General features: G+C 38.9%; 1 protein-coding gene across 1 annotated transcript; it reads left to right on the forward strand.

The window, feature by feature from the left end:
- Positions 1-10427: 10427 nt before the first annotated feature.
- Positions 10428-12062, forward strand: LOC118847516 (endoplasmic reticulum resident protein 44-like). Its single transcript, XM_036756022.1, has one exon. It carries the CDS (start codon positions 10483-10485, stop codon positions 11698-11700), a length of 1218 nt encoding a protein of 405 aa, XP_036611917.1. The 5' UTR covers positions 10428-10482; the 3' UTR covers positions 11701-12062.
- The last annotated feature ends 738 nt before the right edge of the window (positions 12063-12800 follow it).

Consider the following 12800-nt stretch of genomic DNA (forward strand, 5'->3'; position numbering starts at 1 on the left):
GGGAGCTGTCCTAATTATTAAATTCCTATGAGGCAGTTCCATTGAATCATTGTAATATTTGTCTGCAGTTCCTGTCATAATGGCAGTCTTCATTACCTCCTCCTTTAGTCTCATGATACAATCTCTAAGTGAATACCAGGGTCTGTGCTCAGTGGGCCACATAGAATCAGTAGCATATCTCTTATTGCATCCCACAGCGGCTAATGCCAACAGAGTAGTCCCGCTATCACCATCTCCTTGCTGATGATGTTCCCTAAAAGCTTGTTGAACTAGAGGATCATGGCTGATACCTATGAATCTCATGCAGTCTGTCCCATCTACTGATATTCCACCGGCTCCTTGATCACTGAGTCTTACCATCCAAGATATCAATGGTTCTCCTATTCTTTGGCTGAATCTACTCAAAATATCTGTGACCTCTTGCGGTGAGAAATCTTCCTGAATTTCCCTTGTAACTGAATCTTCACCTCGGGTTTCTGTCTTCCTCCTTTGTATGGGTCGAGCCCTTGTCTGATCATTTAACCATCTCCTATTCTCTGTGTGAGGCACATCCTGAACCCCAGTAGTGTTTTGTGCCTCAGCCCCTAACATTGTCTCATTCTCTCCCCACTCACTTCCTCTGCCACCATGGCTAGGACGAAGCAGGCAATCAGGCTCTTTCTGGGCTGGGTTGAAATGCACTCTGGGCTTTTTTGGTCTCCTGTTGCTCTTAGCCACATTAATAGAAAAGTTCTCATTTGAGTCAGTTTGGTCTCCTCCTATCTGAGATTCCTCTTCTTCCTGTGGGGTAGGAGTGCCCCCATGTCTTTCACTTAATCTCAATCTTTCGTATACTAGCCGGTAGGCTGATAACACTATCCAGCTTTGCCTAGATAGTGATGCCCCTGACTGAATCCCAACTTCTCGTAAACACTTTTCCAAATCCCTAGGATCTCCTCTCCGTAGCCTTGGTTCCCAGTTTTCACAGGGTCCAGCTTTTTTAGCCAATTCTTTTGCTAGGGAGGAATAAAATGGATCCTCCCATCCTGGGATATTCATCTCTTCCTCTGAAATTGTTCTGCTTCTAAATAGAGATCTTATACCTAGCGATCCTGTTCGTGACGCCAAATGTATCAGGAGGGCAGAGTTTATAATCTCAAAGAGGATCATAAACATGTCTGAAAGGTTCGGAACCGCCGGATATAAGAAACTCTCAAAGTAGAAGGCAGAAGAATCAAAACATTTATTTAGGCTCCACAGTAACCAACCCATGAACCAGAAGCCCCATTTTGATATGTTGATCAAAATCTTCCAGGCCCAATAAGTACGCCTTGCAAGAGTAACCAGGAGGCTACAGAGAAGCATGATTGCGTAAAGCAAAATCATGCTTCCCCCTCGATGGTAATAAGATTACCCACTGGCCTGAAGTCTTTGTTCAGCTTCCTCCCGTAGATCAGCTCTGCTACTGGCAGCTCTTGCCTCAGCTGAGTCTGTGTCTGTAACTGTCGTAACTGTCGTAACTGCCTCTGTAACTGCCTCTGGCTCCAACTGTCGCTGTAACTGTCGCTGTAATGGCCTGAAGTCTTTGTTCAGCTTTCTCCCGTAGGTTAGCTCTGCTACTGGCAGCTCCTGCTTCAGCTGTGTCTGTGGCTGAAACTGACGTAACTGTCATAACTGCCTCTGTAACTGTCGTTGTAACTGTCGCTGGCTCCAACCGGAAAAGGAAGAGAGAGGAATCTTCAAGCTGTCCTCTCCCCTCTTATAGGGTTTTTGACATCATCAAGCTCCGCCTGAATGACCAGGGCTGATTGGTTCTTGAGTTGGCCCCTCCCCCTAGGGTAGAGGTCAACACCTCCCCTCAGCCAGCCCCATGACTCATCACACAGGAAGTTGTCTGCTTCCCGGCATGCTCCCCGGGCCTCCTGCCCCGGAAGAGCAAGCCACAGTGTCCAGAGGCTCAATGAGGTAAGCTGAGTCATTCAAAGAAAACAAAGGCCATTCTGGTTACACTGATGTAAAGATATAAAATATAAATAAGAGATATAAAGGGAGGGCTATGAGGGAAGTGGTAAGAAGGTTGTAGAAAAGGGTAAATTACACCAAAGGAAGTGGCAAAAAAAACATATTATAGTAGAGGGAAAGAAGGGAGGGAGAAGAGCAGTATTTGAGCTTTACTGTCATCTGATCTAGTTCAAGAAGGGAATAACATACTCGGATAAGTTTAGAAGTCTAACTTGTCCTACGGGAAGTGGGAGGGTAAGGGGGGAAAAAGGGAGGGGGGAGGGCAGGAGGAAGAGGAGAAGTAGCAAGTGGGTAACAGTTAGATAAGGGAGGGGAATAAAGAAGGAGGGTTAACTGAGGAAAGCGGCGGTCAAAAGCAAAACTTTGTTGGGGAGGAGAAGGGGAAAGGGAGAAATAAAAGCATAAACAGGGGGAATTAGGATGGAGAAAAAGACACAGATAGAAATCATAACCCTGAACGTGCAGGGGATGAACATTCTCACAAAACAGAAGCAGATAGCAGAATGGATTAAAAACCATAATCCTACAATATGCTGTTTACAAGAAACGCATCTGAAACAGGGGGATACACATAGGGTTAAGGTAAAAGGCTGGAGTAAAATATATTGTGCCTCAGCTAAAGTAAAAAAAGCAGGTGTAGCAATCCTAATCTCAGACAAAGCAAAAGTAAAGATAGATCTAATTAGAAGAGATAAGGAAGGACATTATATCCTGCTGAAAGGCACCATAAACAATGAAGCAATAGCATTGCTTAACATATATGCACCAAGTGGTAAGGCATACAAATTCTTAGAGGAGAGGTTAAGGGAGTTACAGGAAGAAATAGACAGCAAAACTATAATATTGGGAGACCTCAACCTCCCCCTTTCTGAACTTGATAAATTTAACCTCAAAATAAATAAGAAAAAAGTTAAGGAGGTAAACAGGATTTTAGAAAAGGCACATATGATAGACCTCTGGAGAAAACTGAATGGGGATAAAAAGGAATATACTTTCTTCTCAAAAGTACATGGCACATACTCAAAAATTGACCATGTACTAGGGCATAAAAACCTCACAATCCAGTGCAGAAAAGCAGAAGTAGTCAATGCATCCTTTTCAGATCATGATGCAATAAGAATCATTTTTAATAAAGAACCATGCAAAAATAAGCTAAAAACTAATTGGAAACTAAATAATTTAATTCTAAAGAGTGAGTGGGCCAAAGATCAAATCAGAGAAACAATCAATAATTTCATTCAAGAGAATGACAATAATGAAACAACATACCAAAACTTATGGGATGCAGCAAAAGCAGTTCTTAGGGGAAGTTTTATATCTCTAAATGCCTACATGAATAAAATAGGGAAAGAGGAGATCAATGATCTGGGCATACAGCTGAAAAAGCTAGAAAAAGAGCAAATTGAAAACCCCCAATTAAATACCAAATTAGAAATACTGAAAATCAAAGGAGAGATTAATAAAATTGAAACCAAGAAAACTATTGAATTAATAAATAAAACAAAGAGCTGGTTTTATGAAAAAACCAATAAAATTGACAAACCTTTGATCAATTTGATTAAAAAAAAGAAAGAAGAAAATCAAATTACCAGTATAAAAAATGAAAAGGGGGAGGTCACCTCTAATGAAGAGGAAATCAAAACAATAATTAGGAATTATTTCGCCCAACTGTATGCACATAAATTTGACAACCTTAGAGATATGGATGAATATCTACAAAAACATAAACTGCCCAGACTAACAGAGAAGGAAGTGAAATTTCTTAATGACCCCATATCAGAAAAAGAAATTGAGCAGGCCATCAACGAACTCCCTAGGAAAAAATCTCCAGGGCCAGATGGTTTTACATGTGAATTCTATCAAACATTTAAAGAACAACTAATTCCAATACTTTGCAGACTATTTGGGAAAATAGGAGAAGAAGGAGTCCTACCAAATTCTTTTTATGACACAAATATGGTACTAATACCTAAACCAGGTAGAGTTAAAACAGAGAAAGAAAATTATAGACCAATTTCTCTAATGAATATTGATGCAAAAATTTTAAATAAAATATTAGCAAAAAGATTGCAGCAACTCATTACGAGAATAATACACCATGACCAGGTAGGATTTATTCCAGGAATGCAAGGCTGGTTCAATATTAGGAAAACTATTAGCATAATTGACCATATCAACAACAAAACTAGCAAAAACCATATGATCATCTCAATAGACGCAGAAAAAGCCTTTGACAAAGTACAACACCCATTCCTATTAAAAACACTAGAAAGCATAGGAATAAGGGGAACCTTCCTCAAAATTATAAATAGCATCTACCTAAAACCATCAACAAGCATTATTTGTAATGGGGATAAACTAGATGCATTCCCAATAAGATCAGGGGTGAAACAAGGATGTCCATTATCACCCCTATTATTCAATTTGGTTCTAGAAACATTAGCTGTAGCAATAAGAGAAGAAAAAGAAATTGAAGGAATTAGAATAGGAAAAGAAGAAACTAAATTATCACTTTTTGCAGATGATATGATGATTTATCTAGAGAATCCTAGAGAATCAAGTAAAAAACTACTTGAAATAATAAACAACTTTAGCAAAGTTGCAGGATATAAAATAAACCCACATAAATCCTCAGCATTCCTATACATTACTGACAAAGCCCAACAGCAAGAGATAGAAAGAGAAATTCCATTCAAAGTTACTGAAGGCACTATAAAATATTTGGGAGTCTATTTGCCAAGACAAACCCAGGGCCTATATGAACATAACTATGAAACACTTTTCACGCGAATAAAATCAGATCTAAATAAATGGAGAAATATCAGTTGCTCATGGTTAGGCCGAGCTAATATAATAAAAATGACAATTCTACCTAAATTAATCTATCTATTCAGTGCCATACCAATCGAACTACCAAAATTTTTTTTTGCTGAGCTGGACAAAATAATAACAAAATTCATTTGGAAAAACAAGAGGTCTAGAGTATCTAGGATATTAATGAAAAGACATGCTAGGGATGGTGGTTTAGCCACACCAGATATTAAACTGTACTACACAGCAGCAGTCATCAAAACTGCCTGGTACTGGTTAAGAAACAGCGGTGTGGATCAGTGGTATAGGATAGGTACACAAGTAGGTGAAATCAACAAGTTTAGCAATCTACTCTTTGATAAACCCAAAGAAGCCAGTTTCTGGGCTAATAATTCACTATTTCACAAAAACTGTTGGGAAAATTGGAAAATGGTAGGGCAAAAACTGGGCATAGACCAATATCTTACACCATATACCAAAATAAATTCAAAATGGGTTCATGATTTAGGAGTAAAAGTTGATACTCTAAGTAATTTGGGAAAGCAAGGAATAGTTTACTTATCAGATTTGTGGAAAAGTAAAGAATTCATGACCCAACAAGAGATAGAGAGCATTACAAAATGCAAAATGGATAATTTTGATTATGTCAAATTGAAATGTTTTTGTACAAAAAAAGCCAATGCAACAAGAATTAGGAGGGAAGCAGAAAATTGGGAGAAAATCTTTGCAACTAGTATCTCTGATAAAGGCCTCATTTCTAAAATATACAGGGAGCTAAGCCAAATATATAGGAATACAAGCCATTCCCCAATTGAGAAATGGTCAAAGGATATGAACAGGCAGTTTTCAGAGGAAGAAATTAAAGCTATCTACAGGCATATGGAAAAATGCTCTGGATCGCTGCTGATTAGAGAAATGCAAATCAAAACAACTCTTAGATACCACATCTCTCCTGTCAGATTGGCTAAAATAACAAATCAGGAGAATGATAAATGCTGGAAAGGATGTGGGGAAATTGGAACATTGTTGCATTGCTGGTGGAGTTGCGAGCTGATCCAGCCATTTTGGAGGGCGGTGTGGAACTATGCCCAAAGGGCTATAGAAATGTTCATACCCTTTGACCCAGTAATACCACTTCTAGGGTTGTATCCCAAAGAAATCAAGCAAGCGGGAAAAGGACCCATATGTACAAGAATATTTATAGCAGCTCTCTTTGTGGTAGCCAAGAATTGGAAAGCAAAGGGATGCCCATCAATTGGGGAATGGCTGAACAAGCTGTGGTATATGAAGGTGATGGAATACTATTGTGCCATAAGAAATGGGGATGATGCAGACTTCATAACAACCTGGAAAAACCTACACGACATAATGCTGAGTGAGCGGAGCAGAGCCAGGAGAACGTTGTGCACAGCCACAGATATGTGGATTCCGTGAGGACCAACCCTGACATACTGCGCTTCTCTCAGCAACCTAAAGGGGCAAGGACAAATCCAGGGGACTCACGATGGAGAATGCTATCTTCATTCAGAGAAAGAACTGCGAAGTTTGAATACAGACTGAGGCACACTACATGCTCGCCTTTTCTGCTTCTCTTTTGTTTTTGGTTTTGGGGTTTTTTTTTTGTTGTTGTTTTTTTTTTTTTGGTTCTGTTTCTTCTTTCTTATGATTCATTCCATTGGTCAAAATTCTTCTCCACGACTTGAATAGAGCATAAATTAATTCAATGCGAAGTTATACATGACAGCTATATGAGACTTCATGCCGTCTTGGGGAGGGAGGGGGGAGGGAGGGGAGAAAAACTGGAACTCAAAACTATGTAGAACCGTGTGTGGTAAACTAAAAATAAATAAAGGAAAAAAAAATGATAGTTTTAGATAAATATTACTTATCATTTTAAGGTAAGCGCCATTTATTCCTGTGCTCTATAGTGTTTTAATAGGAATGGGTAATGTATTTTGTCAAAGGATTTTTCTGCAACTATTGAGATAATCAGATAATATCTGTTGGTTTTGTTGTTGATATAGCTGATTATGCTGATAGTTTTCCTAATACTGAACCAGCCCTGCATTCTTGATATAAATCCATCCTAGTCATAGTATATGATACTTTTGATATAATGTAATCTCTTTGCAATACATTATTTTAAAATGCTGTGTTACTATTCATTAGGGAAATTTATCTATAATATTTTTCTCTGTTTGGGCTCTTCCTGGTTAAGGTATGAGCACCATATTTGTTTCATAAAAGGAATTTTGTAGGACTTGGGCTACTTTTTCAAATAGTCTATATATTGTATTGGGATTAATTGTTCTTTAAATGTTTGACAGAATTCACAGATGAATCCATTTGGTCCTGGGATATCCTGCCCCCCCCCTCCCCTTAGGAAGTTCATTAATGGCTTTTTCATTTTTTTTCTAAAATTGGATTATTAATATTATCAAATCTATTAGCATATAACTGGGCAAAGTAGTTCTCAACAATTGTCTTAATTTCCTCTTTATTGGTGGTGGATTCACCCCTTTCATTTTTGATACTAATCACTTGGTTTTCTTCTTTGCTTTTTTAAACCAAATTAACCAATGGCTTATATTTTTACTGTTTTTTTTCATAATAACAGCTTCTCATCTACAAAAAGTGATAATTTAGTTTCTTCTTTTCCTATTCTAATTCCTTCAATTTTTTTTCTTCTCTTATTGCTACAGCTAATGTTTCTAGTACCAAATTGAATAATAGGGGTGATAATGGACATCCTTGTTTCATCCCTGATCTTATTGGGAATGCATCTAGTTTATCCCCATTACAAATAATGCTTGTCGATGGTTTTAGGGAGATGCTATTTATAATTTTGAGGAAGGTTCCACTTATTCCTATGCTTTCTAGTGTTTTTAATAGGAATTGGTGTTGTACTTTGTCAAAGGCTTTTTCTGCATCTATTGAGATGATCATGTGGTTTCTGCTAGTTTTGTTGTTGATATGGTCAATTATGCTAATAGTTTTCCTAATATTGAACCAGCCTTGCATTCCTGGAATAAATCCTACCTGGTCATGGTGTATTATTCTCGTGATGAGTTGCTGCAATCTTTTTGCTAATATTTTATTTAAACTTTTTGCATCAATATTCATTAGAGAAATTGGTCTATAATTTTCTTTCTCTGTTTTGACTCTACCTGCTTTGGGTATTAGTATCATATTTGTGTCATAAAAAGAATTTGGTAGGACTCCTTCTTCACCTATTTTCCCAAATAGTCTACAAAGTATTGGAATTAGTTGTTCTTCCAAATTTGTATTTTGATCCTGCCTGTCTCCATAAAAAGAATCTATTGCCCTCAGTTTTTTTTTTTTTGTGTTCTTCTTTGTGTTGGTTTGCCTTTTGCTGGCTTTACAACAAATTTCTATCTGTGGGCATCAGGGCTTTCTGTTCCAGCTTTCTTATTCTGGGGGTTGTGAGTCTAGAATTATAACCTTCAGTTTCCTGAGGTGTGGGGGAGGGGTCTGGCTCCCTGGCGTCTCACTCCCTGTGGGTGCTCTCCAGCACTTGCTTTTCAGCAATGGTCTCAGCTGTTTGTTGTTTGAGCTGATGTCTGGCACTTCCCCTGGGGGAGCAAGGTTATGTCTGGGCTCCTGGAGTTGACCCCTGCCGACTCTGCCCCTATGGGACTAATGAACTTCTGCTATTTGACCACTGAAGCCCCACTGCTTTCTGCTCAGTTCCAGCATTCTTTTTTTTTTCCCGAGGGATTCTCTGGGTGGGGAGGGGAGGGATTAGAGCTGTTTACCTGGTCATTAAGGCTCCCGGAAGTTCAAGAAGCTGCAGTTCATATGTGTGGGCTGCAAACTTCTGGAGATGGTATTTCATGGCCAGTGGTGTTGCGCTGCCTCTTGTCGCTTCCACAGACTGCCGTCCTGTGTTGGGAGTCCTGGGGATCTCCGCCGGTTTCGGGTGCCCAGCTTTCTCCCAGCCCGTCTCCCACGTGGATTTCCCAGCTAGCCGCTTCCGCCTTGGTCTGGAGCGGCTCCGCATCTAGCACTCTCCGAGCCTACAGATTCATGCCTCCGGCCTTTCAGACTCTCCTGGCTCAGAAATTTGCCCCACGCAGACTGCTCATGGTTTCCGACTCTCTCAAATCTGCTCAAATTCACTTTTTTATAGGAATCTGACAGACCTTGTGAGAGAGCTCCGGTAAGAGGCTGCCTTCATGCGGCCATCTTGGCTCCGCCCCTTTCCGTTGGCCATTATTTAATATAATTTTATTGCTTTATGATAAAAAGTGATGCATTTACTGTTTCTGCTTTTCTGCCTTTGGTTGTAAGGTTTTTATCTTCTAATACGTGGTCAACTTTTGTTGGTGCCATGTACTGCTGAGTTAAAGATATATTCCTTTCTATTCCAATTCAGTTTTCTCTGGAGATCTATAATATATAACTTTTCCAGAATTTTATTCACCTCCATAACTTCTTTCTTGTTTATTTTTTTGGTTAGATTTATCTAGTTCTGAGAAGGGAAATGTGAGGTCTCCTACTAGTATAATTTATTATCTATTTCCTACTGTAACTCATTCAACTTCTTCAAAAATTTAAACGTGATACCATTTGTTGTATATAACTTTAGTATTGATATGACTTCATTGTCTATGGTAACTTTAAACAAGAGATAGTTTCCTTCCTTATCTCTTTTAATTAGATGTATTTTTGCTTTTCCTTTTCTGAGATCATGATTGCTACCCCTACTGTTTTTGCTTCAGCTGAAACATAATATTTTTTCCAGCCCCTTATATTTACCCTGTGTGTATCTTTCTGGTTCAAATATTTTTCTTATAAACAACACATTGTAGGATTATGGTTTTTAATCTATTCTGCTAAATGGTTCCATTTTATGGGTAAGTTCATACCATTCACATTTATAGTTATGATAACTGTCTTTCTCTCCATGCTATCTTGCCCTTCTTAAACTCACTCACTCTCTCTCTCTCTCTCTCTCTCTCTCTCTCTCTCTCTCTCTCTCTCTCTCCTCCCTCTGCTGCCTCCCACCCCACCTTTTTTCTCCTCACAAGTATTTTATTTCTGATCGCCACCTTTCCCAATCTACTCTCCCTTTTATCAGTCCTCCCTCCCCCTTCTATTATCCCCATCCCTTTTTACTTAGCTGTAGGGTGAAACAGATTTCTGTATCAGTGTGTATGTTATTCCCTCTTTAAGGTTTAAGTTTTGCCGGCAACTACCCAACCCCATCTCCCACTCTGTTATAATAGCTCTTTAATGCTCTTTTACATGGAATATTTTACCCCATTCAACCTCCCCACTTCTTTTTTTCCCAGTGCAATTTTCTTTCTACCCTTTTATTTTGTTTTCTGGAGTATCATCCCATCAAAGTAACCTTATATCACCCCCTCTGTCTATACATACTCTAATTTCTATTATATTGATAAATTTCTTAATAGTTACACATATTATCTTGACATGTAGGACCTGGAAGTGAGGGCGTGTGGGCCCTCTTTGGAAGTTGTCCCGGGTGTTAGTTGCCGGAGCCCCGGGTCGAGAGGACGAGGTGCTGCAGTCGCCCGAGGAGCAGCCGCCGCCGCCCCACCACCTCCTCCTTCTCCTCTTCCTGCCCCCGGAGCTTGGCCGCAGCCACCGCCCCTGCCTCTCCCTGTCCGAGACCCCTCCGCTACAATGAAAGCTGCCATCTTCCTGCCCTCCCCCGACCTCCGATGCTCCCTGCTGCTTTTGATAACTTGGATTTTTACTCCAATAACAGCTGAAATAGCAAGTCTTGATAGTGGAAATATAGATGAAATTTTAAACAATGCAGATGTTGCCTTAGTTAATTTTTATGCTGACTGGTGTCGATTCAGCCAGATGTTGCATCCAATTTTTGAGGAAGCCTCCAATGTCATTAAGGAAGAATATCCAAATAAGAATCAAGTAGTGTTTGCCCGAGTAGATTGTGATCAGCACTCGAAAATAGCCCAAAGATACAGGATAAGCAAATATCCTACCCTAAAACTGTTCCGGAATGGCATGATGATGAAGAGGGAATACAGGGGTCACAGATCAGTGACAGCAATAGCGAATTACATCAGGCAACAAAAAAGCGACCCTACTCAAGAAGTTCATGACGTGGAAGAAATCAAATTTCTTGATCGCAGTAAAAGAACAATCATTGGATATTTTGAACAAAAGGACTCTGACAACTATAGAACTTTTGAAAGAGTAGCAAATATTTTGCATGATGATTGTGTCTTCTTTTCTGCATTTGGGTCTGTTTCAAAACCAGAAAGATTTAGTGGGGACAACATAATCTACAAACCACCAGGGGAACACGCTCCAGATATGGTATACCTAGGATCTTTAACAAATTTTGACTTGGCATATGCTTGGACTCAAGATAAATGTGTTCCTCTTGTTCGGGAAATAACATTTGAAAATGGAGAGGAATTGACAGAAGGACTGCCTTTTCTCATACTTTTCCACATGAAAAAGGATACAGTGAGTTTAGATGTATTCCAAAACAAAGTAGCCCGGCAGTTAATAAGTGAAAAAGGTACAATAAACTTTTTACATGCTGACTGTGATAAATTTAGACACCCACTTCTACATATACAGAAAACTCCAGCAGATTGCCCTGTAATAGCCATTGACAGCTTCAGGTGCATGTCTGTCTTTCCAGACTTCAAGGATTTATCGATTCCAAACAAGCTTAAGCAGTTTGTATTAGACTTGCATTCAGGAAAATTGCACAGAGAATTTCATCATGGTCCTGACCCCACTGATGTTGCCCCTGGACAGCACGTTCAAGACGTAGCAAGCAGTCCACCAGAGAGCTCCTTTCAAAAACTAGCACCCAGCGAATATAGGTATACCTTATTGAGGGATCGAGATGAGCTTTAAAAACTTGAACAAAAAATTGCAAGCCTTTCAAACAACAGCATCAACTTATGTGGTGGAAATAGTAAACCTATATTTTCATAATTCTATGTGTATTTTTATTTTAAATAAACTGAAAGAAAGGTTTGGGTTTTTAATTCCCCTGACTCAAATTATATGGTTTGGTGAGTCATCAAATATAACTTCTCTTTTTAAAGTCCTATTAATATTTAATAAGAACAATGCATCAGAGGCCCATCTTCACTTTGGATCTAATCCTGACCTCCAAAATGTTCATAAATCCAATGGAAGTAATATTGCCAGAGACAACATGTTGTTAACTTTCACTGCTCCATTAAATCCGAATTGGGATGTTTTCTGTGTAACCAGGTAGTATGTACTCTCTTTTCCCCCTTCCTTTCCATAGGAACGGTTCTGTTGGTGCTTTTGTTGTCCCACTTCTCACAACAAAGAGGGTATATATTCTGGATACTTGGGAGGGGAATAAATTAAAGTTTTACAGAAAAAAATGACATGTAGAAATAAAAACGAGTTCAACCCTATTGAATTGCTTATGTTTTCTCTTTCTTGTTTCTTTTTTACCTTTTTATATTTCACTTGAGTCTTGTATCTGGAGGTTGTGTTTTTTTTTTTTTATTCTGCCCTGCTCTTTTAATTAGGAATCCTTGCAAGTCCTCTATATCATTAAATATTCATTTTCCCTGAAAGATTATATTCAATTTTGCTGGGTAGGTGATTCTTGGTTGTAATCCTTACCCCTTTGCCTTCTGGTATATCATATTCCAAGCCCTCCAATTCTTTAATGTGGAAGCTGCCAAATCCTGTGTAGTCCTGTCAATAGCTCCACAATATTTTAATTGTTTATTTGTGGTTGTTTCCTGTACTTTTTCTTTAATTTGTGAGCACTGGCTATGACATACCTGGGAATTCTCATTTTGGGATCTCTTTCAGGTGATGACTGGTGGATCCTTTTAATTTCTATTTTGCCCTCTGGTTCTAACATATCAAGGCAGTTTTCTTTGATAATATCTTGAAAGATGTTGTCCAGGCTTGTTATATAGATTTTTCCGTTGCTTTTGTACAAATTAAAATTCTTTCCTACT

The sequence above is a fragment of the Trichosurus vulpecula genome, chromosome 4 (assembly GCF_011100635.1).
Source record: "Trichosurus vulpecula isolate mTriVul1 chromosome 4, mTriVul1.pri, whole genome shotgun sequence".
NCBI classification, from domain to species: Eukaryota; Metazoa; Chordata; class Mammalia; order Diprotodontia; family Phalangeridae; genus Trichosurus; species Trichosurus vulpecula.

Excerpts from the sequence above, each read along its gene's own strand:
- LOC118847516 (XM_036756022.1), top strand. The coding sequence starts at position 10,483 with ATGAAAGCTGCCATCTTCCTGCCCTCCCCCGACCTCCGATGCTCCCTG.